Genomic DNA, 26,500 nt, shown 5'->3' on the forward strand with positions numbered 1-26,500 from the left:
TCTATAACTATTATCTTCTCCCATCTTTAGTGGACATTATCATTCACATAGTATATACCCAATATGAATGAGATCTCAGTATCTCAAAATACCAAGGCATTTTGATGCACCTTTTTGATAAATAAATAAAAATAAAGAAGAAAGAAATACTTCAAAATGGTCTACGAATGTCCTCTAGCTGTGAATCATGCATGACACCATCACGTTTGTCTAGGGAGGGCATTTATTAGACACGATACCGTGCCTATGCTAACACGTAGCCTACTGTTTAATACAGCATGCATATAGTAGGCCTACTACACATTAGCGGGATTTCTCTGATAGTCAACAAATAAATAAGCACCTTCCTCACCACGGTGAGAGGCTCAAGATGCGAGGATGCTCCTCGTTGCCATGGCGACGGGATGCAGAGACATTCTGTGCTGCAGAGAGGAGGGGGAGAGAGAGAGAGAGAGAGAGAGAGAGAGAGAGAGAGAGAGAGAGAGAGAGAGGAGGGGGAGAGACAGAGAGAGATGAGGGGGAGAGAGAGAGAGAGAGGAGCGAGAGAGAGAGGGAGAGAGAGAGAGAGGGGGAGGGAGAGAAGAGAGAGAGAGAGGGGAGGGAGAGAGAGAGAGAGAGAGAGAGAGAGAGAGAGAGAGAGGAGGGGGAGAGGAGGGAGAGAGAGAGAGAGAGAGAGAGAGAGAGAGAGAGAGAGAGAGAGAAAGAGCGAGAGAAGCAGAAAGAGAGACAGAACTAGGGTAGCCGACACGTGTTACTATGGGCTAAAGCAGCACTAGTAACCTAGTTGGCGGAAAAAGAGAACAATGGTCGGCGAAAGGAGTTGTAGCCTATTATACGAGGACATCGTTCGCAGACGTTAGCTTAATTGCCTAAAAGCAAAAGCATTAAAGCACCCAAAAAAATAGACCTTACAAAATAAAGAAGAAGAGTAAAAATGCACTAAAAACGCACGATTCACCTGGAAAGCGTACGTTCATAAAAAAATCATTAAAAGCTCACAAATATCCCTCACCCCCTCCCTCCCTCCCTTCTTTCGCTGGATCAGAATATCTATCCCTCTCTCTCGGTTTATCCACCCCCCCATCAGAAGCATCGCCCCGTTTAGCAGGGAGGGAAGAGCCCGTCCCATCATGGCGCCTAGGTTTCAGGTGAAGGTAAGACGCGTGTGTCTGCGGAACCACGCCGGCCGACAGATACACAGACCTAATCACAACATAGCGCTAAGAGCTATGTTTGAACCCTAGAGACCAACAAATAGCGCGTAGGCGTCAATCGATTCTCATTCATTCTCATTCCCCGTTTGAGTCGCCTGCTACTGCCTGCTGCTTGGATGAGAGAAACGGGGACAGGCCGGAGTTGACATTGGTGAATGACATAGAGAGAAAGATAAAGAGAGAGAGAGAGAGAAAGATGGTGAACGAATGTTCCTTAACCATTCATCGCCTGCGCTAAATAGGATGATATGTGATTGTCCTTTTATGTCTGCATGGGTTATGTTCTGTTGTCATGGCTCCTCCTGTGGATTACTGATCCTTGTAAAAAAATAAAAAATAAAACATCATGCTACACATATGACTTGGAGAATGATAGTCTATACATACATAGATGTTTGTCTTTGAACCTTGTTTTTATGTGAAGAGAAAACCGTTTTATTTGGAGGGACGTGATTAGCATTCAAGCCAAGGCAAGGTTATCATACTCCGTCTCTCCTCTCCCCCTGCATCAGTGCAATCAATAAATGGATGTCTTGTAAAGTGCTTTTCACTGTAATCTGGCTGATTAAATTGTGTGTGTGTGCGTTCATGCGTGTGTGTGTGTGTCTATATCTCCTCAGAAAAATCTGCATGAGGTATGCATGCAAAGATGAGGAGTCCACACACACACACACACACACACACACTACTGAATCACACGCTGTTCACACCACTCAGACGTTCAGTTCAGCCTACTCACACAGTGCTGTCACCACTCTCCTGCTGATTGAACTTATATATCACCTTTATCCAAAGCGCTTTAGAACGGCCTCTCATTCACCCATTCACACACACATTCACACACCAATGGCGAGGTAGGCAAGCTACCATGCACTGTTCAGTCACAGTGTCTTGCCCAAGGACACTTCGACATGTGGCCAGCCGGGGCTCGAACTCGAACCGCCGATCTGCCAACCTTGCGATTATTAGACGGCGGCTCTACATCCATGCACCCCAGCAGCCTCTATGTATCACCCATGCACCACAGCAGCCTCTATGTTTCATCCATGCACCTCAGCCTCCCCTATGTATCACCCATGCACCACAGCAGCCTCTATGTTTCATCCATGCACCTCAGCCTCCCCTATGTTTCATCCATGCACCACAGCCTCTATGTTTCATCCATGCACCTCAGCCTCCCCTATGTTTCATCCATGCACCTCAGCCTCCCCTATGTTTCATCCATGCACCTCAGCCTCCCCTATGTTTCATCCATGCACCACAGCAGCCTCTATGTTTCATCCATGCACCACAGCCTCCCCTATGTTTCATCCATGCACCTCAGCCTCCCCTATGTTTCATCCATGCACCACAGCCTCTATGTTTCATCCATGCACCACAGCCTCCCCTATGTTTCATCCATGTTTTAGCAAGGAGCTGTCAAGGACAGGCAGCCGCAGAGACACACCCAGACTCTGACCCTGATCTATCAGAGTCATGCTCTGGGAGGCTGGGGGAGGGGGGGAGGCCAGGAGAGGCTGGGGGAGGGGGGGAATCGGAGGACCGGCTCATTGTCATGGATAATAATAATAATAATAATAATAATAATAATAATAATAATAACAATACATTAGACTTATATTGCGCTTTTCTAGACACTCAAATACGCTTTACAAACTGAAAAGATCGAGTAGTAATAAATAAAAAAGTATACGGGCCTAATTAAGGTAGTGCTGGTGACACATGGGAAGGGGAGGGGGAGAGGGTTAACTGGTGAAGGCGAGCTTGAAGAGGTGGGTTTTGAGGGCCTGTATAAATGTTGGCAGGGTGTTGGCCTGTCTGATGTGGTTGGGGAGGGCGTTCCAGAGGGACGGGGATGAAATGGAATGATATCAAACACCAAACAGATATCAAACACGTGTATTTTGATATATGTGTGTGTGTGTGTGATTCCATTCATCATTCCATACAATACATACATTTACAATGACCTATTTCTCTGCACTGATTTCTCCCTTCACCAGCCTCCCCCAGGCCTATCCTCTCTTCTGCATGACAGGGGTGTTCCCCTCTGCAATGAGAGAAGAGAACCAAAGGAGTTGAATCCTATCTAGTCGTTCTGATTCTACGTTTCCACCCCCGTCCGTCCGTCGCCAGAGAACTGGTTCGATCGGGTCTATAATAATTAATAATAATAATTCAGTGTAGTTATATAGCGCTTTTGCGGGGCTCAAAGACGCTGACAATTTGGGAAAAACACAAAACACAGAAACAACAAGCAACAGATAACATGAGCACATAGAACACAGAGTTAATGAACAGGCACAGAGAACAATTAACACAGCAATGTCCAGGGGAGGAGGGGGGTGGCAGGGTTAGGGGAGATGGTTAGGGGTAGGGGAGGTTGTATGCAGGGAGAACAGGTAGGTTTTGAGGTGGGATTTGAAAGTGGAGAGTGAGGGTGAGTCTCTGAGTGGTTGAGGGAGAGAGTTCCAGAGGCTATGATGTCCTCACTAAAACCGCGGTCACTATCTGTGAACATCAAGCACACGGACTTAGACGCGGGCGTGGGCGGGAATTAAATAATTAAGGTCTGGCGTTTGTATTCATATTTAATGGGGCGTGCGATGTCCCCCTGATGCTGCCTTCTGGGACATCTATTTATAAAAGCTGTCGTCCCGTCATATGTCTCTGTCACTCTAATCTTCATCTCTGTTTCTCTGTTTCTACCACTCTCTGATCTCCATCCTCTATCTCTGTTTCTAAATGGTAAATGGACTGACTTATATAGCGCCTTATTCCAAAGAGCTTTACAATGGCCTCTCATTCACCCATTCACACACCAATGGCGGCAAGCTACCATGCAAGGCGCCGGTCCCGCTCATTGAGAGCAATTTGGGGTTCAGTGTCTTGCCCAAGGACACCTCGACATGTGGATTAGACACCCGGCTCTACCTCCTGCGCCACAGCCACCCCACTTTTGTTTCTATCACTCTCTCTAATCTACGTCCTCTGTCTCTGTTTCTATCACTCTCTAAACTACATCTCTGCTCTCTCTAAACTACATCCTATCTGCACAAAAAAGGGTCCAGTTAATATTAAAACAGCGTTCTTCATTTGTCCCTGTAGGCCAGATCAGGAACCCTTTTGGGTGTCACATAGAAAGTAGAAGCCTTTTGGAAAAGGGTTCTTCAAAGGGTCAACTCTCCACAGATACATGAAGGAACCCTTTGGGAATCTTTTTTTTTTCTAAGAGTGTGGGTCTCTCTTTCTCCTCCTCTCCTCTCTACACTCTCCTCTATCAACCTTCTGTGTCTCTGCGTCTCACTCTCTCACTGCCGCACCTTCTACTGCTGTGTCATGTGGAATTCAATTAGGACTGAAACATCAGAATTGGAATTCATGTTATTTACTTCCAGTGGACTGTTATTGAAATAGAATTGACCCCTAGTTAACTTAGCTCAACCTCTACCTCATCTCCTCCTCCTCCTCCTCCCTCCCTCTCTCTTCTCCTCCCTCCCCCCTCTCTCCCCCCTCCCTCCCTCCCTCCCTCCCTCCCTCCCCAGTCTAACGTGAAGGGCATGGAGCGGGAGCTCCACTGTCCGGTGTGTAAGGAGATCGTCAAGCAGCCCGTGGTCCTGCCCTGCCAGCACAGCGTGTGTCTCATGTGTGCCTCCGAGGTTCTGGTCCAGAGCGGGTACCCCCTCCCGGAGCTCCCCCCGGAGCCCAACTCCCCCGCCTCCACCCCCAACATGCGTTCCCCCCGCCAGGCCCGCAGACCCATGCCCAAGGCCGAGCAGAGGCCCATCGACCGCGTACTACGGGCAGGTGAGAGAGAGTGTGTGTGTGGGTGGGTGGGTGGGTGGGTGAGTGTGTGAGTGAGAGTGAGAGTGAGAGTGAGAGTGGGAGTCGACCGCGTACTGCGGGCAGGTGAGAGAGAGTGTGTGTGTGTGTGTGTGTGTGTGTGTGTGTGTGTGTGTGTGTGTGTGTGGGTGGGGGCAGGCACGCGGGAAGGTATTTTGACTGGGGGTGCTGAGGTGCTGTCTATATACGCTACAGGGAAAAAAATTGCCAGGGAAAAAATTATAACGATTTCTCTCCCTCCCTCCCTCCCTCCCTCTCGCTGATTGCTCGTTCGCTCACACGCACACAGTGGCATAACGACGGGCCCCAATGCACGGGCAATAATAGTTAAGCACGCACGCACCCACACACTACAAAGACGTAACGTTAAATATTTTACCAACAATGTGTTGGAATTTACAGTAATTTCCACTCAGCTCACAGTGTCCCACAATGTCCACAAACATGATGTTGACCATTATTACAGACAGCACTCCATGTCGATTGTTATTGCCTCTTAACGGAAGCCCTTCGCTGCCGAAGAATCGTATGGATCTGAATATCAGTTCTAATACGTTTCTGGCCGTCTGTTGCTCTTTCTCAACAACGTCCGACAGTAGAGCATTAATGGGAGTGTTGTTAAGCGAAGCAAGCAATCTCACCGATTCTGAATGTATGTCAGACATATCGTGTTGGCTAAACTTACAAAAGCCTCCTACTGTAAATGCACTTGTCTTTCTGTCGTGGTGCCTTAACCCCTTCTCTATATAGCTTTACTGCAAGAGAAGCAAAGAACAGGGTCTCTTTCAGTGACATAATGCAACCATTTCCACCTGGTAAACCAGCTTTTTTGAAATGAAATGAAACTCGAATGTCTCTGTTCCAATTTTCCTCCCAGGAAAACGTATGTCTGGTCGACACGGCTCGTCAAACGGGGGTGGGGGTGGGGGTGGCGGGACCCCTGGTCTGTGTTGGCTATGGCTAACGTAAGCCTCAGACCTGCTAGGACCTGCTGCTACACTGGATGGGGTAACAGCCTGGTGGTGGTCTGTGGGCAAAGTGGAAGAAGGCCCTGCCCCTGCATCAGCATCTTCTTCCAACTCCACTTCAATTGTTCTGGCTGATTTAGCATTTTTGCTAAAGAACTCAGAGATTCGTTTTTGCGCCAAGTTGCACCTGCACCTGATAGTTAGCTAACTCGGATGTCAAGTCCCTAGCAAGATATGACCATGTGATCACTAACATTAAAACTAACAAACACATTTTTACATTTATTACAAAAAACACATTTATTTTTATTCCCAAAAGCAACAATAGTTATTATATTGTTTTAAATTATTGTTTGAATAATATTTTTATTTTTTAAATTCAGGCAGGAGGAGCTCCTTCTGCCTGCCGCTAGGGGGTGCTGCAGCACCCTCAGCACCCCCCTTCCCGCGTCCCTGGGTGGGGGTGGGTGGGTGCGTGGGTGGGTGGGTGGGTGGGTGTGGGTGGGGGGGTGGTGGGTGGGTGGGTGGGTGGGTGGGTGTGTGAGTGTGTGAGTGCGTGTGCTACGGGCAGGTGAGTGTGTGTGTCAGGGCTCCCACGGGTCCTTGAAATCCTTAAAAGTTTGTGAATTAGAGAAAAAAAAATCAAGGTCTGAAAAAAAGAAAATAGACATGGGTCATTGAAAGGCTTGAATTCCTCTCTCTCTCTCTCTCTCTCTCTCTCTCTCTCTAAAAAAACAATATACAGTATATTCAAAAATGTTTTACTTAGCTCGTCAACTAGTAAATAAGTCTCTGTCTTGCTTAACTTTACACATATTTCACAATATATTGTTTTGCTGTGCTGTGGTAGAGAAGGCAAGAGACCATCTAATGTTCACACATTGTTGTCTGTGAGCGGATAGTTCCTATTATATAAAGTCTCATCTAGGTCTGTCTCAAACTATGCCGTGTTGGGTCCTTGAATTTGAGGGAATTGAGTCTTGAAATTCCTTGAAAGGTGCTTGAATTTGATGTTTCAGCGTGGGAACCTTGGTGTGTGCGTGTGTACATGTTGTGAGTGCGTCTGTCCGTGTGTGTGTGTGTCCGTGTGTGTCCGTGTGTGTGTGTTATGTTTTGAGATTTTACCCACCACCACAGGGTCGACTTGAACTATTCTTTTTGCTCATCAGATATTTTGTTGTCAATATTTCCAGCACTGTTACAGCAGCAGACACGGTGGATGGATGCGTACAACCAGGCCCAGTACCAGGGTTGCCAGACGGGATTGACAATTTCTAGCCTAACTACTGTCTAAAAAACAAACAAAAAACTTTGGCTAAATCCACCAAAAACCAGCCCATCTGGCAACCCTGCCCAGTACAGCTCAGTACAGCTCAGCTCAGCTCCATATAACTCAACAGTCTAGACCTTGAGTGTCATACTGCAAGGATCTGATTGGCTGCTTGCAGACAGCCATCTTGTGAATGTGACTGACTCCAGACCTCGTTGAAGGTAGGAGGAAATGGAGGAGAGGAAAGAGAGGAAAGGGAGGAGAGGAGAGGAAAGAGAGGAGAGGAGAGGAAAGAGGGAGAGGAGAGGGAGGAGAGGAGAGGGAGGAGAGGAAAGAGAGGAGAGGAAAGAGGAGAGGAATGAGAGGAGAGGGAAGAGAGGAGAGGAAATAGAGGAGAGGGAGGAGAGGAAAGAGAGGAGAGGGAGGAGAGGAAAGAGAGGAGAGGAAAGAGAGGAGAAGGAGGACGTGGTATTACTGCTATTTCACCATTTCGTTTTGCCCATATTGAGTAAAATACTGTGGGCGAGGGGGCATGCACATATGCAATGACATTTTTACCAAGTCACTGACACTGAAGTCACTGACGCTGTGGGGAGGCTAAAACTGTCCCCATATTATAAAATCCACCATCCCCCCTGATTTTCTTTTTACAACTTGAGTACTGCACACACACATAATCTTTCTCTCTCCCTCCCCCCCTCCCTCCCTCCCTCCCTACCTTTCTCTCTCTCTCCCTCCCTCCCTCTCTCTTTCCCTCCCTCTCTCCCTCCCTCCCTCCCTCCCTCCCTCTCTCTCTCCCTCTCCCCCCCCAAGGTTACGGGACGTATCCGGGTCGTCGGCGTAAGGAGGGTCCGGCCCCCGTCATGCTGTTCCCGTGCGTCCCCTGCGGGAGGGACGTGGAGCTGGGGGAGAAGGGCCTGACGGACTGCCTCCGCAACCTGGCCCTGGAGCGCATCGTAGAGAGGTAGGAGGGCATCGTAGAGAGGTAGGAGGGCATCGTAGAGAGGTAGGAGGGCATCGTAGAGAGGTAGGAGCGCATCGTAGAGAGGTTGGAGCGCATCGTAGAGAGGTAGGAGCGCATCGTAGAGAGGTAGGAGCGCATCGTAGAGAGTTAGGAGCGCATCGTAGAGAGGTAGGAGGGCATCGTAGAGAGGTAGGAGGGCATCGTAGAGAGATAGGAGGGCATCGTAGAGAGGTAGGAGCGCATCGTAGAGAGGTAGGAGGGCATCGTAGAGAGGTAGGAGGGCATCGTAGAGAGGTAGGAGGGCATCGTAGAGAGGTAGGAGGGCATCGTAGAGAGGTAGGAGCGCATCGTAGAGAGGTAGGAGCGCATCGTAGAGAGGTAGGCCCTGGAGCGCATCGTAGAGAGGTAGGAGCGCATCGTAGAGAGGTAGGAGGGCATCGTAGAGAGGTAGGAGGGCATCGTAGAGAGGTAGGAGCGCATCGTAGAGAGGTAGGAGCGCATCGTAGAGAGGTAGGAGGGCATCGTAGAGAGGTAGGAGCGCATCGTAGAGAGGTAGGCCCTGGAGCGCATCGTAGAGAGGTAGGAGCGCATCGTAGAGAGGTAGGAGGGCATCGTAGAGAGGTAGGAGGGCATCGTAGAGAGGTAGGCCCTGGAGCGCATCGTAGAGAGGTAGGAGCGCATCGTAGAGAGGTAGAAGGGCATCGTAGAGAGGTAGGAGGGCATCGTAGAGAGGTAGGAGCGCATCGTAGAGAGGTAGGAGGGCATCGTAGAGAGGTAGGAGCGCATCGTAGAGAGGTAGGAGGGCATCGTAGAGAGGTAGGAGCGCATCGTAGAGAGGTAGGAGGGCATCGTAGAGAGGTAGGAGCGCATCGTAGAGAGGTAGGAGCGCATCGTAGAGAGGTAGGAGGGCATCGTAGAGAGGTAGGAGCGCATCGTAGAGAGGTAGGAGCGCATCGTAGAGAGGTAGGAGGGCATCGTAGAGAGGTAGGAGCGCATCGTAGAGAGGTAGGCCCTGGAGCGCATCGTAGAGAGGTAGGAGCGCATCGTAGAGAGGTAGGAGGGCATCGTAGAGAGGTAGGAGGGCATCGTAGAGAGGTAGGCCCTGGAGCGCATCGTAGAGAGGTAGGAGCGCATCGTAGAGAGGTAGGAGGGCATCGTAGAGAGGTAGGAGGGCATCGTAGAGAGGTAGGAGCGCATCGTAGAGAGGTAGGAGGGCATCGTAGAGAGGTAGGAGCGCATCGTAGAGAGGTAGGAGGGCATCGTAGAGAGGTAGGAGCGCATCGTAGAGAGGTAGGAGGGCATCGTAGAGAGGTAGGAGTGCATCGTAGAGAGGTAGGAGGGCATCGTAGAGAGGTAGGAGCGCATCGTAGAGAGGTAGGCCCTGGAGAGCATTGTTATCACCCTGAACAGCAGTAGGCTATGGTGTTAGCATTCAGTTAGCCACAGTGCTACCTCCCTGAACAGCAGGAGGTAGAGCCGGCGTCTGCGCATGAGCGAGAGGTGAACGGATACAAACTTGCGTTTCGTCTGAGAATGCTTTCAAGAGATTTTGAAAAATCAATCGAACTGTATAACATTTAAGTTTAAGTGAGTTTTGGTTTTGAGTACCCCGACAGCTTCGTGCTGATCAGCTTCGTGCCGAAAGGAGACCGTAAATATGAGATTACCCTGTCATCGAGGAGAGGGAAGGACAAGCTAACAGATGGATTCCTGATTAAAAATGTAAGGATAATGGGAAAGGACTTGGCAGTGGATGAGATGGTGGTCTCGTTTTTGAATCTCCCGGTTTATTTGAAAGACGACGTGATCAGGCAGAGGCTGGAGTCGTGGTGTCACCGATCAAAAGAAGGACATGGCCGGGAACGGACTTAGCAGACGGGACTCGGTACATGAAGGTGAAATTCACAGAAGAGGTGAGGTCTTTGCCATACTCTACGAAGTTTGAGACCCTGGTTGGAGTAGATCACTTTAGGGTGATTCACGATAAGCAAGTAAGGGTATGTAGGCTGTGCATTAAGCCAGGACATGTATTGCGAGAATGCCCGGAGTTCATGTGTTTTAAATGTAATAAACGAGGACATTATGCATGTGAATGCATTGGAAGGAGAGGAGGGGATGGAGGAGAGAGAGTGAGCAGTGGTGAGGAGGAGGAGGAGGAGGAGGTGGTGGAGGTGGAGGTGGAGGAGGTGGAGGTGGAGGGGGACGAAGAAGAGGAGATGAGGAAGAGGAGGTGGTGGAGGAGGAAGAGGTGGAGACACAAGGAGAAGGTGGGGAAAGGAGCCATGAAGACGTGACGGAGGGAGGAGGACAAGCTGAGGTGGTGGAGGAGACGCAGTTGGAGCCGGAAGTGGAGGGAGGAGCGGAGGGGCCTGGTTCGGTGGAAGTGGAGGGTAAAGAGAGAGAGGAGATTGGAGCCAGCTTCGATAATGCAGTAAGAGATGGAGAAATGGATGAGGCAGGGCCTTCAACAGAGGGCGTGGGAAAAAGAAAAGGTTCCGATGAAGGACTATTTGCGGATGTACAGAGGGTGAGGACAAGATCGGGAAGGGGTGCAAGAGCACGAGGGAAGAAGACCAAGGTGGCTATAGGAAAATGACATGGGGGTGCATGTGTTCCTTTTTTTTTGTATCTTGACAATGGTCAGGGTTGTTGCTGTCAACACAAATGGACTCAGAGATAGGAAGAAGATGGAGCTTGTGTTGGCAGCATACAGGGAGGAAATCATATGCCTCCAAGAGACGTGTATGTAAGCAATGGAACAGTGTATGCTTGTGGGGTGGCTATTTTGGTAAATAATGGGGTGGTGAACAATGTAAGGAACATAATGAATGACAATGAGGGAAGAGTGGTGGGAGTGGGGTTTGAATATCAAGGGATTGAGTATGCACTGTATTGTATCAATAAGATCAATAAGACAAGGGTGTCCACTGTCAGCATTGCTATATAGCATATCTGTGGAGCCATTGGCATCTTATATTAAGCAGGAGAAAGAAATGAAGGGAATAAATATGCCGGGGGGAGGAGTTAGCATAATCCATCAATATGCAGATTACACGACATGTACTGTCAGGGATGTAAATAGTGTGAACAAAATAATGGGGTGTGTAAACATATATGGAAAGGCTTCTGGTGCAAAAGTGAATGTTGTCTGAAATGTTGTGTAGAGGGGGAGTGAATACAGATTTGAAAATTGTAAAGGGGATGATAAAAGTGTTGGGGATATATCTTGGAGAGGATGACAGGGAGGCTGTTGATTACACATGGACAGGGGTTTTGAATAAAATAAGAACAGCATTGAATTATTGGAAGCAAAGGAACATGAAACTGAAGGGAAAAGTTGTAATGGTTAATGCACTGTTAATGTCAAAATATGTTTATGTATTCTATGGGTTCTAAAAGAAACCAGGATGTTAGTGTCAGATTTTTTGTGGAGAGGAAAGGGGGTTAAAATAGCGTATGATGTACTAGTAGCAGATTATGATAAAGGAGGGTTGAAGCTGGTAGATTTGGAGGTAAAGATGAGGGCAATGAGAGTCAGAACAGTCAAAAGGTTTTTGTATGGGGAGGAAGGACATGGATGGAAAGGATACTTTAGGGAATGGGTACATAGATGTGGGGGGTGTGGGGATTATGGTTTGTTGGTGTGCTTTAAAGCACGGATGTATGATAGGGTGCCGGAATTCTATAAAGAGGTGTTTAAAGCCTGGGGTAGTTTTTTGCCTGAGGTAGGATATGAGTGTGAGAAGAGAGGGGAGATACTAAATGTTCCAGTTTTATTGAACCCGGTAATAAGAAGAGAGGGGAAAATGTTAGAGTCTAGGGGCCGGTTTCACAGACAAGGCTTAAGCCTAGTCCTAGACTAAAAAACATCTTCAATGGAGATTTTACATTGAAAGTGTGATTTAGTCCAGGACTAGGCTTAAGCCTTGTCTCTGAAACCGGCCCCTAGAGTTTTTGGAGGGTAGGACTGATTAGAGTAAGGGATTTTAGGTATGAGGTAGTGCCAGGGTTCCTATCGGAGCAGGCAATTATAGAAGTTGTTAGGGAAACAGATGAGGAGATGAGAAGGGGAGAAATAGTGAGCATGTATATAATAAAATAAAGCAGAGTATACCAGGGGAGTGGGTGAGTAGGTTAGATAGGGAGTTAAGAGGGAAGGAGCAAACAGAGTTACCTAGGTTAAGACTAGGGAAAGGGGAAACAGTGCGGGACTTCTCAGCTGTTAAGGTGAAGGAGTGCTACTGGGCACTGTTGGAGAGCAGAGTGAAGGAGCCTGCGGCAGAGAAGGTGTGGAGGCAGGTGTTCCCAGGATTGGAGGTGAAGAATATATGGAGGAATTTATTTTTGAAATATAATAGTTTAGAATGTACACATTTTGATTTTATGCTCAGGCATAACAGGGTTTATACTAAGGTGGTGTTGCATCAGGTAGACAGAACAGTTTCGAGGGAGTGTGATGTGTGTGGGATACAGGATGAGAACTTAATGCATATGCTTTTTGAATGTAGAGAAATGAAGGGATTTGAAGAAAGGTTGAAAGGACTAGTGAAGAAGCACTGGGGGGTGGAGGTGGTGGGGATGCAGGAGTGGAGGAGGTTGGTGGTTTTTGGGGTGGAGGGAAAGAGGAGGGGAGTGAATATATGGTGTTTAAATTATGTATTATCACAGGCTAGGTATGCAATATATTTGAGGAGAAATTTAGCATGATTTGAGGGAAAGTGGATAACGGTGTGGAAAGTCTTTGAGGGATTGGTCAGGAAGAATGTGGGACTGATGCACAAGACAGGGCAAAACGATTTTGAGAAGTTGTTTATTAGGGATTGTGCGTTTATAAGGGATGGAGGGTTGGAGTTTGACTTAGATTTTTGAAGATGGTTTTGTTTTTATTGTTGCATTCATTTGTTATTGAATTATAATAATAATACAATGAAGGCTATAAAATTAACATGTGTGAATATGTATAGCTATGATTGTATTTCAAAGAATATTTTTATATTAAAAGATTTAAAAAAAAAGTCTTAGTCGCCGCCTAATGATCACAAGGTTGGCAGATCGGCGGTTCGAGCCCCGGCTGGCCACATGTCGAAGTGTACTTGGGCAAGACACTGAACCCCAAAATTGCTGCCATTGGTGTGTGAATGTGTGTGTGAATGGGTGAATGAGAGGTCTTTGTAGCAGCTTTGGAGCAGCTTTGGAGCAGCAAAAAGGGCGCTATATAAGTGCAGTCCATTTACCATTTACAGAGCAGCAGGTGAGGGAATGCGTCCAAATGCTGACTGTCTCATTCGTCAGCATGGAGCTGAGCAGAGAGGAGACCAGCACACACACACACACACACACACACACACACACACACACACACACAAACACACACACACACACACACACACATACACACACACACTCACACACACTGCTACAGTGTTTCACTGGGCCAGCGGAACAGTTCTATCTAGCTCTGTACGGTGGCTAACCACAGCACCTGTCTGTCTACCCACTGCCCCCCCCCTCCTTCCCTCTCTCTCTCTCTTCTATCCCTATCCTGTCTTCCTATCTTCTGCCTCTTTCTATCCCTCCCTCCCCTCCCTTCTTCTCCCACTCCCTTCCCCCCCTCTGTCTTGCCCCCCTGCCCCCCCCCCCCCTCTCTCTTCTATCCCAATCCTCTCTTCCTATATTCTGCCTCCCTCTTTCTATCCCTCCCTCCCTTCTCCCCCCTCTCTCCCTCCCTCCCCCCCCCCTCCAGGTACAGACACACGGTGAGCCTGGGCAGTGTGGCAGTGATGTGTCAGTTCTGTAAGCCCCCCCAGACCCTGGAGGCCACCAAGGGCTGCGCTGACTGCCGGGCCTCCTTCTGCAACGGCTGCTTCAAGCTGTACCACCCCTGGGGCACACCCCGCGCCCAGCACGAACGGGTGCAGCCCACCCTCAACTTCAGACCCAAGGTGAGGGAATAGGGGGGCTAGGGTGGGCTGGGCTGGGCTGGGCTAGGGTGGGGCTAACTATGCCGTGTTGGGTCCTTGAATTTGAGGGAATTGAGTCTTGAAAGTCCTGAAAAGTGCTTGAATTTGATGTTTCAGAAGGTGTGGGAACCCTGTATTATAATAATAATAATAATTATCATCATCTCCTTCATCTCCTTCATCTCCTTTTTCCTCTTCCTCTTCCTCCTCCTCCTCCTCCTCTTCCTCCTCCTCCTGCTCCTCCCCCTCCTCCTCCTCCTCCTCCTCCTCCTCTCCCTCCTCCTCCTCCTCCTCTCCCTCCTCTACCTCCTCCTCCTCCTCCTCTTCCTCCTCCTCCTCCTCCTCTCCTCCAGGTCCTGACATGTCCAGAGCATGACCAGGAGCGTCTGAGTTTCTACTGTAAGTCGTGCCAGCGGCTCCTCTGTCCGCTCTGCAAGCTGCGCCGCGCCCACACCGGCCACAAGGTGGCGCCAGTGGCCCAGGCCTACCAGACACTCAAGGTAGGGGGTGGGGCCTACCAGGTAGGGGGTGGGGCCTACCAGACACTCAAGGTAGGGGGTGGGGCCTACCAGACACTCAAGGTAAGGGGTGGGGCCTACCAGACACTCAAGGTCGGGGGTGGTTGTGTGTGTGTGTGTGTGTGTGTGTGTGTGTGTGGGTGGGTGGTGTGTGTGTGTGTGTGTGTATCGGGGGGTGTTGGGTGTGTGTGTGTGCATGTGTGCGTGCGTGTGTGTGGGATCAATTAATTCAATTGCAGGTTGTGATTTGAATTTACAAAAATGTCAAATCTAAAATGTTTGATGTAAAAAGCTGTTTAAACTCGATGCCATTTACCCCTAATTCTCACAAAGTCGATACGCTGGCTTGAGGTGGTTTTTGCCTTATGCGAATCGCCTCTGACTCGCGTCAAGTTTAATGGAAACAGGTCATTCGAATAAACTCTGACATAGCGGATTTCAACTCTCGTGCCTCAGCTGTTTCTGCTGTCTGCGTCTCCCTGGGTATTCCCTTACGCGTGATGAAAACATGTCTGCTAAACATGTCTTCGATGGCAAACGGCAAAAAAATGCCACAATATACCAGGAATTAAGAAACGAGATGCCCAACAAAGGATTTGACAATCCCTGGCCCATTTTGTGCGACAAGTGTGAGGAAATGGATTGTGGATTGTAAAGTGGCTTTGGATCAAGGTGTCGGGTCTGCTAAATGTCAAAATATAATAATAATCTTTTTGTGACTGTTTCTGTCCCCCTAGGACAAGGTAACCAAGGAGATGAACTACATTCTGACCAATCAGGAGACGGTGATGGCCCAGATCACGCAGCTGGAGAACGCCATCGCCCAGACAGAGGTGACACACACACACACACACACACACACACACACACACATACGCACGCACGCACACACGCACGCACGCATGCACGCACGCATGCACGCACACACACACACACACACACACACACACACACACACGCATGCACGCACACACACACTACAGTTGGTACACATGATGCACTGATAATAATGATAACAATATAGATTTTTCTGAAAACATTTGATTTGAAAAGTGTGTCTACAAAACATGTATACTGTATATGTAATGCATATCAGCATCACTGTGGAGGCATTTGGGCATCAGGCCCTGATCAGCATAGAGGTCAATAATAATAATAATAATGATAATAATACATGACATTTGTACGAAGCTTGGACTCAAAGCACCTAATTGTCACTATTACCGGGCGGCTGTGGCGCAGGAGGTAGAGCCGCCGTCTAATGATCGCAAGGTTGGCAGATCGGCGGTTCGAGCCCCGGCTGGCCACATGTCGAAGTGTCCTCGGGCAAGACTCTGAACCCCAAATTGCTCCCAGCGAGCGGGCCGGGCCTTGCATGGTGGCTGACCCTGTGTCTCCCCCCCCCCCCCCCCCCCCAGGTGAACAGCGTGGCGGCCAGGGAGCAGCTGTCCCAGAGCGTGAGGGACCTGGGCACCCTGCTGGCGGAGCGCCACGCCCTGCTGGCCCAGGCCCTGGAGGTGGCGCGGGTGAGGAGGGGGGATGCCCTGGGGGGGCAGGTGGCGGAGAGGCGGAGCCTGCTGGAGCACGCGGGCCTCATGGCCTTCACTGGGGAGCTGCTGAAGGAGACAGACCCCCCCTGCTTCGTACAGGCCGCGAGACAGACACACAACAGGTCGGTGTGGGTCCAGGAGGTTTTGGGTGGGGCGGGGGGGGGCTGGGATGGGGCTAGACATTTCAGGGTTCAACATTAACGGTTGCCCGATTGCCAGGTGTGCAGGAAGAACAACGGACGGCGCAGGCGCCAGACCAGACTAGATGATCGTGGAGTGAAGATATTATTAAAGCTTACGCGCTGATCGACAGACAGGCAGACAGGCGCGTACGCTTTAATAATATCTAAAGCGTACGCTTTAATAATATCTATATCTAATATAATATCTCCACCATCATCTAGTCTGGTCTGGCGCCTGCGCCGTCCGTTGTTCTTCCTGCACACCGATACACAGATCCAGGATCCAGCAGCGTCGTCGCTGTCGCGCAAACAAACCCGGCGAATGTTTTACTACCCCGGGCAATAGGGCAACCGTTAATGTCCAACCCTGCTTTCTACATTTTCCTTTCCATCCTTTTCTACCCCCTCTTCTGTTTCCTCTCGCCTCCTCCTGCTGTGAGTGACAGTGGCCACCAGAGGGCGCTGGTGCACCTTGAGGCAGGCGGATGCATTAGTCACATCATACATGATGCATTAAGCCCAATTAGAGGGCCCAATTTATGCTTCTGCGTAAAATCGACGGCGTAGGCTTGCGTAGGTTTACACGCACCTCTAAAAAAATGTAACTACGCGGCAGTGCCTACGCAACCGTAAGCACTGTGATTGGTCCGCTTGGTAGCACATGATTACGACATGATTACGACTCTCTCGTCGGCCAAAATGCGGAAGCCATGACAGACATTTTTCTGTAATTACTTATTAATAAAGATTTGAAAAATTATGATAACCATCGTATTATCTTAGTTTAATGTAATTTCAATGCATCATAGAACTTTTATTTACAACAAGCATAAAAAAAAAAACGCCGGTATGAGTACATCGTTCCAACGGAGCGCCCTATGGAAGCGTCAGGCACAGCCTTCCTATAGCACGATTCACATTTACGAGATGTACAATCCTGTTTATTTAGAAATAAATGATTAGTTACAGGGAGCCCCATGGCTGTTCAATGATATTTATGATAGACATATTTAATGTAAAGTTATCTATAAGAACTGTGATTGGTCCGCTTGGTAGCGTCACATTCCGACTCTCTCGTAAATGCGGAAGTCATGACAGAAATGTCATTTACTTTTTCTGTAATTACTTATTAATAAAGATTTGAAAAATGATGATAACCATCTTATTATCTTAGTTTACTGTCATTTCAATGCATTATAGAAATTTTCTTTACAAGCATAACCAAAATACGTTTTTTGATCGCTATTATGCCGCTATGAGTACACCGACCAACGCGATGCGGTCCGCGGACCAACGCAGAACTATAAACTTGGAGAGCCCTTGCGTAGGCTACGGCGTAGCCGCGCGTAAATTCGACGCAGAAGCATAAATTGGGCTTTAGTCACATCACATCAGGGGAGGCCGGGGAAGGTAGACATCGGAGGACGGGCCAGTCGTAACGCACAGTGATCACAGACTACGTGTTTGATAACGGTCCTTGTTCCGTGACGTGCGTGACAATGAGCCTTCAATGTCCTCAGATTTCTACCTCCACCAGCCTCCCCTGCTTCATGTGTGTGTGTGTGTGTGTGTGTGTGTGTGTGTGTCAGATCCCAGGCAAAGTACACCTTGGAATATTTGAAGAATATTAGACAAAACGTGACGTGTGTGTGTGTGTGTCGGGGGGGGGAGGGGTTTGTCTTTCATCTCTGTTGTCAATGACAGACTGATCTCTCCTTCCTTCTCTCTCTCTTTCTCCTCCTCCTCCCCTCTCTCTCTCTCCTCCTCCTCCCTCTCTCTCATCCCCCTCTCTCTCCCTCTCTCCCTCTCTCCCTCTCTCTCTCTGTCTCTCTCTGTCTCTCTCTCTCTCTGTCTCTCTCTCTGTCTCTCTCTCTGTCTCTCTCTCTCTTTCTCTCTCTCCCTCTCTCTCTCGGTTGTATCTCTCCTCCCCCCCCCTCTCTCTCCTCCTCCTCCCTCCCTCTCTCTCCTCCTCCTCCTCCTCTCTTTCCCTCTCCCCCAGGTTATCTCAGTCTATCAAGGGGGTGCAGTGTTTCTCCCTGGCAGCTGACCCCTCCTTCAGACACTTCCAGCTGGACGTCTCCAAAGAGCTCAAACTGATCACAGACCTGCAGTTCATCCAGGGTGAGAGAGAGGGAGAGGGAGGGAGGGAGGAGGGGAGGGGAAGGGAAGGAAAGGTCAGATGAGGGGGAGAGAGAGAGGGGGGGGGGAGGAGAAGGGAGGGGAAGAAATGAGAGGGGAGGAAAGGAAAGGTCAGATGAGAAGAAGGGAAGAGGAGGAGAGGAAAAGGAGAGGTGAGATGAGGGGGACAAGGAGGGGGGGAGAAGGGAGGAGAGGAGAGGGAATAAAGGGGCTGGTGACTGGAGGGGTTGCTGGAATCATATCTAAGGTGCTCTACCACTGCCGTTGTGCCCTTGAGAAAGGCACCCCTAATTGCATCTTCTTCTTCTTATCCTCCTCCTCCTCCTCCTCCTCCTCCTCCTCCTCCTCCTTAACTCCACCCCACCCCCACCCCCCGACCCCCAGCTCCTCAGGCTCCGGTCATCGACACCCAGCGCACCCTGGCGTACGACCAGCTGTTCCTGTGCTGGCGCCTGCCCCCAGACTCCGCCCCCGCATGGCACTTCTCCGTGGAGTACCGCCGGAGGGGCGTGGTCCCGGGGGGCGGGGCCAGGGGCGTTGTGGGCGGGGGCCGCGGGGGATTGGCTGCCGCCCGCTGGGGGTGGCAGCGTCTGGAGGAGGTGGGCGGGACCAGCGCGGTGATTGACAGGCTGGAGATGGACAGCGTGTACGTGCTGAGGGTGCGAGGCTGCAACAAGGCGGGGTTCGGAGAGTACAGCGAAGAGGTTTACCTACACACACCTCCTGCACCAGGTGAGAGAGAGGATACACACACACACCCCCCGCACCAGGTGAGACACACACACACACACACACGTTACACACAGACTGAGAGGAGGTTTACCTACACACACTGCCCGCACCAGGTGAGAGACATACACACACACACACACACACACACACACGTTACACACAGACTGAGTTGAGGTGTACCTACACACACTGCCCGCACCAGGTGAGAGACAGACGTACACACACACACACAGAAGTCTTGACGTTGCTGATGTTCTGAGTGTTCTGAACAGTTTCCATCGAGTGCACCTGAATGACTCATTTCTCTCTCTCTCTGCCCATACCCATCCTTCTCTCTCTCCACCCATCCCATCTGTCTATCCCTCCTCCCATCCGTCTCTCTCTCCACCCATCCTCCTCCTCGCTGCCACCCCTCCAGCTCTACACCTCCCTCCCATCCTCTCATCGTCCCATCCTCCCTCCTCCTTTTATTTCCCTCTCTCCTTCTGATCTCCGCCCGTTCCCACAACTATACTGCTGCTACACGTAAGCATCCATTTCTTCCTCTCCTCCTCCTCCTTCCACCCATCTCTCTCATCCCTCTCTCTCTCAGTTCTCTCTTGGTTCCCTATGTTGTTCTACTCCGTCCGTACTTCTCCTCTCTGCCTCAATTTACCTCCCTGTGTCCCTCCCTCCTTTTATCCTCTATTCTCCTCCCTCTCTCCTCTGTCCCTCTCCCTCTCTCCTCCCTCTCCCTCTCCTCCCTCTCTCCTCTCTCCTCCCTCTCTCTCCTCTGTCCCTCTCCCTCTCTCCTCCCTCTCTCCTCCCTCTCTCCTCTCTCCCCTCTCTCTCTCATCTGTCCCTCTCCCTCTCTCCTCCCTCTCTCCTCCCTCTCTCCTCTCTCCCTCTTTCCTCTCTCCCCTCTCTCTCTCCTCTCTCCCTCCCTCTCTCCTCTGTCCCTCTCCCTCTCTCCCCTCCCTCTCTCCTCTGTCCCTCTCCCCCTCCCTCTCTCTCTCTTCCTCTCTCCTCTGTCCCTCTCCCCCTCCCTCTCTCTCTCTTCCTCTCTCCCTCCCCCCTCTCTCCTCCCCCAGTGTTAAACTTCTACCTGGACTCTCGTTGGGGTCTCCATGCCGACCGCCTGGTGGTCAGTAAGGAGCAGCGGGGGGCTCGCAGCGTGCCAGGTCTCTCCCTGCTGCAGGCCGCAGACCGCGCCCTGACTTCCTGTCACCTGACCTGCGACCTGCTGGTGGGGGACGTGGCCATCACCCAGGGCCGCCACTACTGGGCATGCTCAGTGGAGCCCGGCTCCTATCTGGTCAAGGTACGAATGACGATGATGATTGAGTGATGATGATGATTCGATGATTCGACCAATCACATCACAGCTTACAGAGACATTGAGAGGGAGGGGCGATATCCTGTTACACAGACAGACAGGAAGTTGTATGGGTAGTGGTTTGTTTTATAGAGTAGAAGTCAGGGGAGGCTGGTCAGGGTTGGACATTAACGGTTGCCCGATTGCCCGGGGCAAGTGAAACATTTGCCGGGTTCGTTCGCACGACAGCGACTTTATTATTAAAGCGTACGCGCCTGTCCACCTGTCTGTCGATCAGCGCATTAATAACATCTTCACTCCACGATCGTCTAGTCTGGTCTGGCGCCTGCACCGTCCGTTGTTCTTCCTGCACACCGACACACAGATCCAGGATCCAGCAGCGTTGTTGCTGTCGCGCAAACAAACCTCTCCAGCTCTCAGCAGCCTCACCCTCACAGAGCATGAAGTGAGACGCGTACTGAAGGCGGTGGACCCCAGGAAAGCCTCGGGGCCGGATGGCGTCCTGGGACGGGTGCTGAGGGACTGCGCCGACCAGCTGGCCGGGGTTTTCACCAACATCTCGAACCAGTCCCTGTCCCAGGCCACCGTCCCACCCTGCCTGAAAACCTCAACTATCATCCCAGTCCAGAAGAAAAGCACGGTGAGCTGCCTAAACGACTACCGCCCGGTGGCACTCACACCAATCATCATGAAGTGCTTCGAGAAACTAGTCCGGGCCCACATACTCACACGCCTCCCGCCCAACCTGGATCCATACCAGTTCGCCTACAGAGCCCACAGGTCCACAGAGGACGCCATCGCGACGACTCTCCACGCCACTCTATCCCACCTGGAGAGGGGAAACAGCTACGCGAGACTGCTCTTCGTGGACTTCAGCTCCGCCTTCAACACCATCCTTCCAGACAGGCTAGTGACCAAACTACTAGACCTGGGTCTACCACACTCTATATGTGCGTGGATCAAGGACTTCCTGACCGACCGCCCCCAGAGGGTGCGGGTGGGCCCCCACACCTCCACAGCCCTCAGACTCAGCACTGGGTCCCCCCAGGGCTGCGTGCTAAGCCCCATCCTCTACAACCTCTACACCTACGACTTCACCCCCGTCCACCCCAGCAACTCCATCGTCAAGTTTGCAGACGACACCACCGTGGTGGGATGCATCTCGGGGGGGGACGAGGCGGCGTACAGGGATGAGGTAGAGCAACTGAGCAAGCTGTGCAAGGTTAACAACCTGCTGCTGAACAAGTCAAAGACCCAGGAAATCATCGTAGACTTCAGGAGGAAAAAGTCTGAGATATAGCCCCTGCTCATCGACGGAGAGAGCGTGGAGAGAGTCTCGACCCTCCGATTCCTGGGGATGCACATGCGGGATGACCTGACCTGGAAGGACAACACAAAAGCCACCATCAAGAGGGCACAACAGCGGCTATACACCCTGAGAGTCCTCAGGAAGGAACACAGCAAGCAGGAGATACTGGTGACCTTCTTCCGCGGCGCAGTGGAGAGCATCCTCACCTACGGCATCTGCAACTGGTTCTCCAGCTGCACAACAGCGGAGAGAAATGCGCTACAGAGAGTCGTGAGAACAGCACAGAAGATCACAGGCGCCCCCCTCCCCTCTCTGGAAGAGCTGTACAACACACGCTGTCTCAGGAAGGCCTCCAAGATCTCCAGGGACCCGACACACCCTGGGTACGAACACTTTACCAGGCTGCCCTCGAAAAGGCGGTTCAGGACCCTGGCCGCAAGGACAAACAGACTGAAGAACAGCTTCTACCACAGGGCCGTCCAGGCCCTGAACACAGCAAAGACCTAAGTTCTGGGCCCTGGACAGTCTGGACGGATTGATGGCAGCTGCTGGACTGAAAAAAAAATCAGGTGTAGTGCTGAGGCACAAACATGTACATTTCAAGCCTGCAAACTGCGACACTTTAAATAAATGTGGAATAATACTATTGTGCAATATGACAACCCTAGTCGTCTGTCTGTACAGTATAGTACAGTGGATAGTGTACATAGCCTTTATTTATGTAAACCAGCTCCTTCCCTTCTTGTGATTTTTTTTCTAAAAGTGCTTTTTTTTTTCTTCCCTTTCCTAACACCAGGGGAGCCACCCCTCCTAAATGTCGTTGTTTGGTACCTGTACTGTAGCAATGACAATAAAGTCCATTCATTCATTCATTCATTCAAACCTGGCGAATGTTTTACTTCCCCCGGGCAATCTGGCAACCGTTAATGTCGAACCGTGATAGTGGAGGTAGAAATCAGAGGACAGGCTTCTACCTGTCTGTCTCTAACTGTCTGTTTCACCCCTCTCTACCTGTCTCACCCCTCTCTACCTGTCTCACCCCTCTCTACCTGTCTCACCCCTCTCTCCCTGTCTCCAGGTGGGCGTGGGCTTGGAGGCTAAACTACAGGAGTGGTTCCACCTGCCTCAGGACATGGCCAGCCCCCGGTGAGTACAGGGGTGTGTGTGTGTGTGTGTGTGTGTGTGTGTGTGGGTGTGTGTGTGTGTGTGGGTGTGTGTGGGTGTGTGTCTGTGTGTGTGTGTGTGTGTGTGTCTGTGTGTGTGTGTGTGTGTGTGTGTGTGTGAGGGTGTGTGTGGGTGGGTGGGGGGGGATTAAAGAAGTCACAAAGGCTGAGAATCCTAACTTGAGATCGTCTCTCATTGACCTCAGATCGTGACTTGTGTGAAACCTACACAGTTACACACGCTGTGTATTTCACAGCTAGGATTTCAGCCGAAGAGAGAATTAGAGTTAGGGTGATGGTTAGGGTTAAGAGAGAAAGAGAGTTAGAGTTAGGGTTAGGGTTGAAGAGAGAAGGAGAATTAGGGTTAGGGTTAAGGTTAACCATCACCCTAACTCTCTTTCTCTCTTCAACCTTAACCCTAACCCTAACCCTCTTTCTCTCTTCAACCTTAATCCTAACCCTAACTCTCCTTCTCTCTTCAACCTTAACCTTAACCCTAACTCTCCTTCTCTCTTCAACCTTAAGAGAGTTAGGGTTAGGGTTAAGGTTGAAGAGAGAAGGAGAGTTAGGGTTAGGGTTAAGGTTGAAGAGAGAAAGAGAGTTGGAGTTAAGGTTAAGGTTTAAGAGGGAAAGACAGTTAGGGTTAGGGTTAAGGTTGAAGAGAGAAAGAGGGTTAGGGTTAATGTTGAAGAGAGAAAGAGAGTTAGGATTAAGGTTGAAGAGAGAAAGAGAGTTAGGATTAAGGTTGAAGAGAGAAAGAGGGTTAGGGTTAAGGTTAAAGAGAGAAAGAGAGTTAGGGTTAGGGTTAAGGTTGAAGTGAGAAGGAGAATTATTCCTCTCTCTCCTCCTCTCTCTCTCTCTGTTCCTCTCCCTCTCTCCTCCTCTCTCTCTCCTCTGTTCCTCTCTCTCCTCCTCTCTTTCTCTCCTCTGTCCCTCTCCCTCCTCTCTCTCTCTCCTCTGCCCTCCCTCTCTCCTCTGTTCCTCTCCCTCCTCTCTCTCTCTCCTCTGCCCCCCTCTCTCCTCCCCCCTCCCCCCCCCCCAGCTACGACCCAGACAGCGGCCATGACAGCGGGGCAGAGGACTCGCTGGACTCGCCCCCCCCCTTCTCCTTCCTCACCATGGGCATGGGCAAGATCTTCCTGCCCGCCCAGCACGCCCCCCACCACCACCACCACAACAGCGCCCACAGCAACAACCCCGTCGTCAACGGCAACAGCCCCACCTCGCCCCCTCCGGCGGGCCTCACCTACCCCCTGCCCCCCCGGCTCGGGGTGTGCCTTGACTTCGAGAAGGGGCGTGTCACCTTCTACGACGCCCACTCGCTCCGCCCCCTGTGGGAGGGGCCCGTGGATTGCTCCGGACCCGTGTGCCCGGCGTTCTGTTTCATCGGGGGCGGGGCCCTGCAGCTGCAGGAACTGGTGGCCGATCGGAACGCGGATCAGACGCCCGTCAGGAGGGTCACCATCCAACCGCGGGCCACGAAAGTGAATAACTAAGATCCAAGGTGATTGAGAGAGACAGAGAATGTAGTTCACTACTTAAGTTAATTGTAATAAGCTATTCCAGGGGTCGACATTAACGGTTGCTCCGATTGCCCGGGGCAAGTAAAACATTTGCTGGGCTGATCGACAGACTTTCAGATTCAGATTCAGATAACGTTTATTGCCATTATGCATACACATATAGGAATTTTCTATAGGAACTTTCTGTCTGTCCCTCTAACTGTCTCCCCCCTCTCTACCTGTCTGTCTCACCCCTCTCTAACTGTCTGTCTCACCCCTCTCTACTTGTCTGTCTCACCCCTCTCTAACTGTCTGTCTCACTCCTCTCTACCTGTCTGTCGCTCTAACTGTCTGTCTCACTCCTCTCTACCTGTCTGTCGCTCTAACTGTCTGTCTCACTCCTCTCTAACTGTCTGTCTCACTCCTCTCTAACTGTCTGTCTCACTCCTCTCTAACTGTCTGTCTCACTCCTCTCTAACTGTCTGTTTCACTCCTCTCTAACTGTCTGTCTCACCCCTCTCTACCTGTCTGTCTCACCCCTCTCTACCTGTCTGTCTCACCCCTCTCTACCTGTCTGTCTCACCCCTCTCTATCCCAGGTGGACAGGCGCGTACCCTTTAATAATATCTTCACTCCCTCCACGATCATCTATTCTGGTCTGGCGCCTGCGCCGTCCGTTGTTCTTCCTGCACACTGACACACAGATCCAGGATCCAGCAGCGTCGTCGCTGTCGCGCAAACAAACCCGGTGAATGTTTTACTACCCCGGGCAATCGGGCAACCGATAATGTCCAACCCTGCCTTCTACCTGGTCATATATATATACTGGACCAGAGCAAATAGTTAGACAACCTCCTCAGCGATTTTTGTTTTTGTATTTCATTTATATGAGAAGAAACTGGTTTTTATTGCAACCGATATGCAAAATGTAATTAACTTTGTTACCTTATTATTTTTCGGTTTGTATAGTTGCTTTTTTATTGCTTATTAAGTAGCGGCTGGCAGATAATGTCACTATATTACTGATGCTTGACGCTCTATCAACCACGCTGTACTGTAGATATTTACGGTATATATGTATATATGCAAGAACATATATTTCTTGACATTAAGCTTTTCTCTCCTCTGTTCCTCTCCTCTCTCCTCTATTCCTCTCTCTCTCTCCTCTGTTCCTCTCCTCTGTTCCTCTCCTCTGTTCCTCTTCTCTCTCTCTCCTCTGTTCCTCTCCTCTCCTCTCTCCTCTCTCCTCACTCCTCTGTTCCTCTCCTCTCTCCTCTGTTCCTCTCCTCTCCTCTCTCCTCTGTTCCTCTCCTCTCTCCTCTCCTCTCTCCTCTGTTCCTCTCCTCTCCTCTCTCCTCTGTTCCTCTCCTCTCCTCTCTCCTCTGTTCCTCTCCTTTCTCCTCTCCTCTCTCCTCTGTTCCTCTCCTCTCTCCTCTGTTCCTCTCCTCTCTCTCTCTCCTCTGTTCCTCTCCTCTCTCTCTCTCCTCTGTTCCTCTCCTCTCCTCTCTCCTCTCTCCTCTCTCCTCTCTCCTCTCTCCTCTCTCTCCTCTCTCCTCTGTTCCTCTCCTCTCTCCTCTCTCTCCTCTCTCCTCTCCTCTCTCCTCTCTCTTCTCTCTCCTTCCCTTTACCCTTCTCTCTCTCCTTCGGACAAGTGAACTTATCTTTTACTCGAAGGAAGGCCACTTGTCCGAACATAAGTTATACTTGTCCCGGACAAGCGGACAAGCCTTAATGTCGAGCCTGTGTTATTTCCTTTACAAACACTCCCATTCCCAGCCATGTTGTCCTCTCTGGGGGTCCAGTCAGGGCTTTGGGGGTCCAGTCAGGGCCGGCCCAGTTGTTTGGAGGCCCTGAGATGGAGTTGGTTTGGG

At 50.5% G+C, this 26,500-nt stretch overlaps 1 protein-coding gene across 1 annotated transcript; it reads left to right on the forward strand.

Annotated features, from left to right (window-relative positions):
* Positions 1-1,130: 1,130 nt before the first annotated feature.
* Positions 1,131-24,623, forward strand: trim46b (tripartite motif containing 46b; the record flags this gene model as incomplete). Its single annotated transcript, XM_080526710.1, has 12 exons — positions 1,131-1,154; positions 4,760-5,021; positions 8,109-8,259; positions 14,003-14,201; positions 14,573-14,719; positions 15,475-15,570; positions 16,156-16,409; positions 18,469-18,590; positions 18,993-19,340; positions 20,411-20,640; positions 23,043-23,110; positions 24,170-24,623. 12 exons carry the CDS (start codon positions 1,131-1,133, stop codon positions 24,621-24,623), a joined length of 2,355 nt encoding a protein of 784 aa, XP_080382836.1.
* Between the last annotated feature and the right edge of the window lie 1,877 nt (positions 24,624-26,500).

This window comes from Nansenia antarctica (assembly GCF_963989245.1).
Source record: "Nansenia antarctica genome assembly, chromosome: 3".
In the NCBI taxonomy this organism is placed as follows: domain Eukaryota; kingdom Metazoa; phylum Chordata; class Actinopteri; order Argentiniformes; family Microstomatidae; genus Nansenia; species Nansenia antarctica.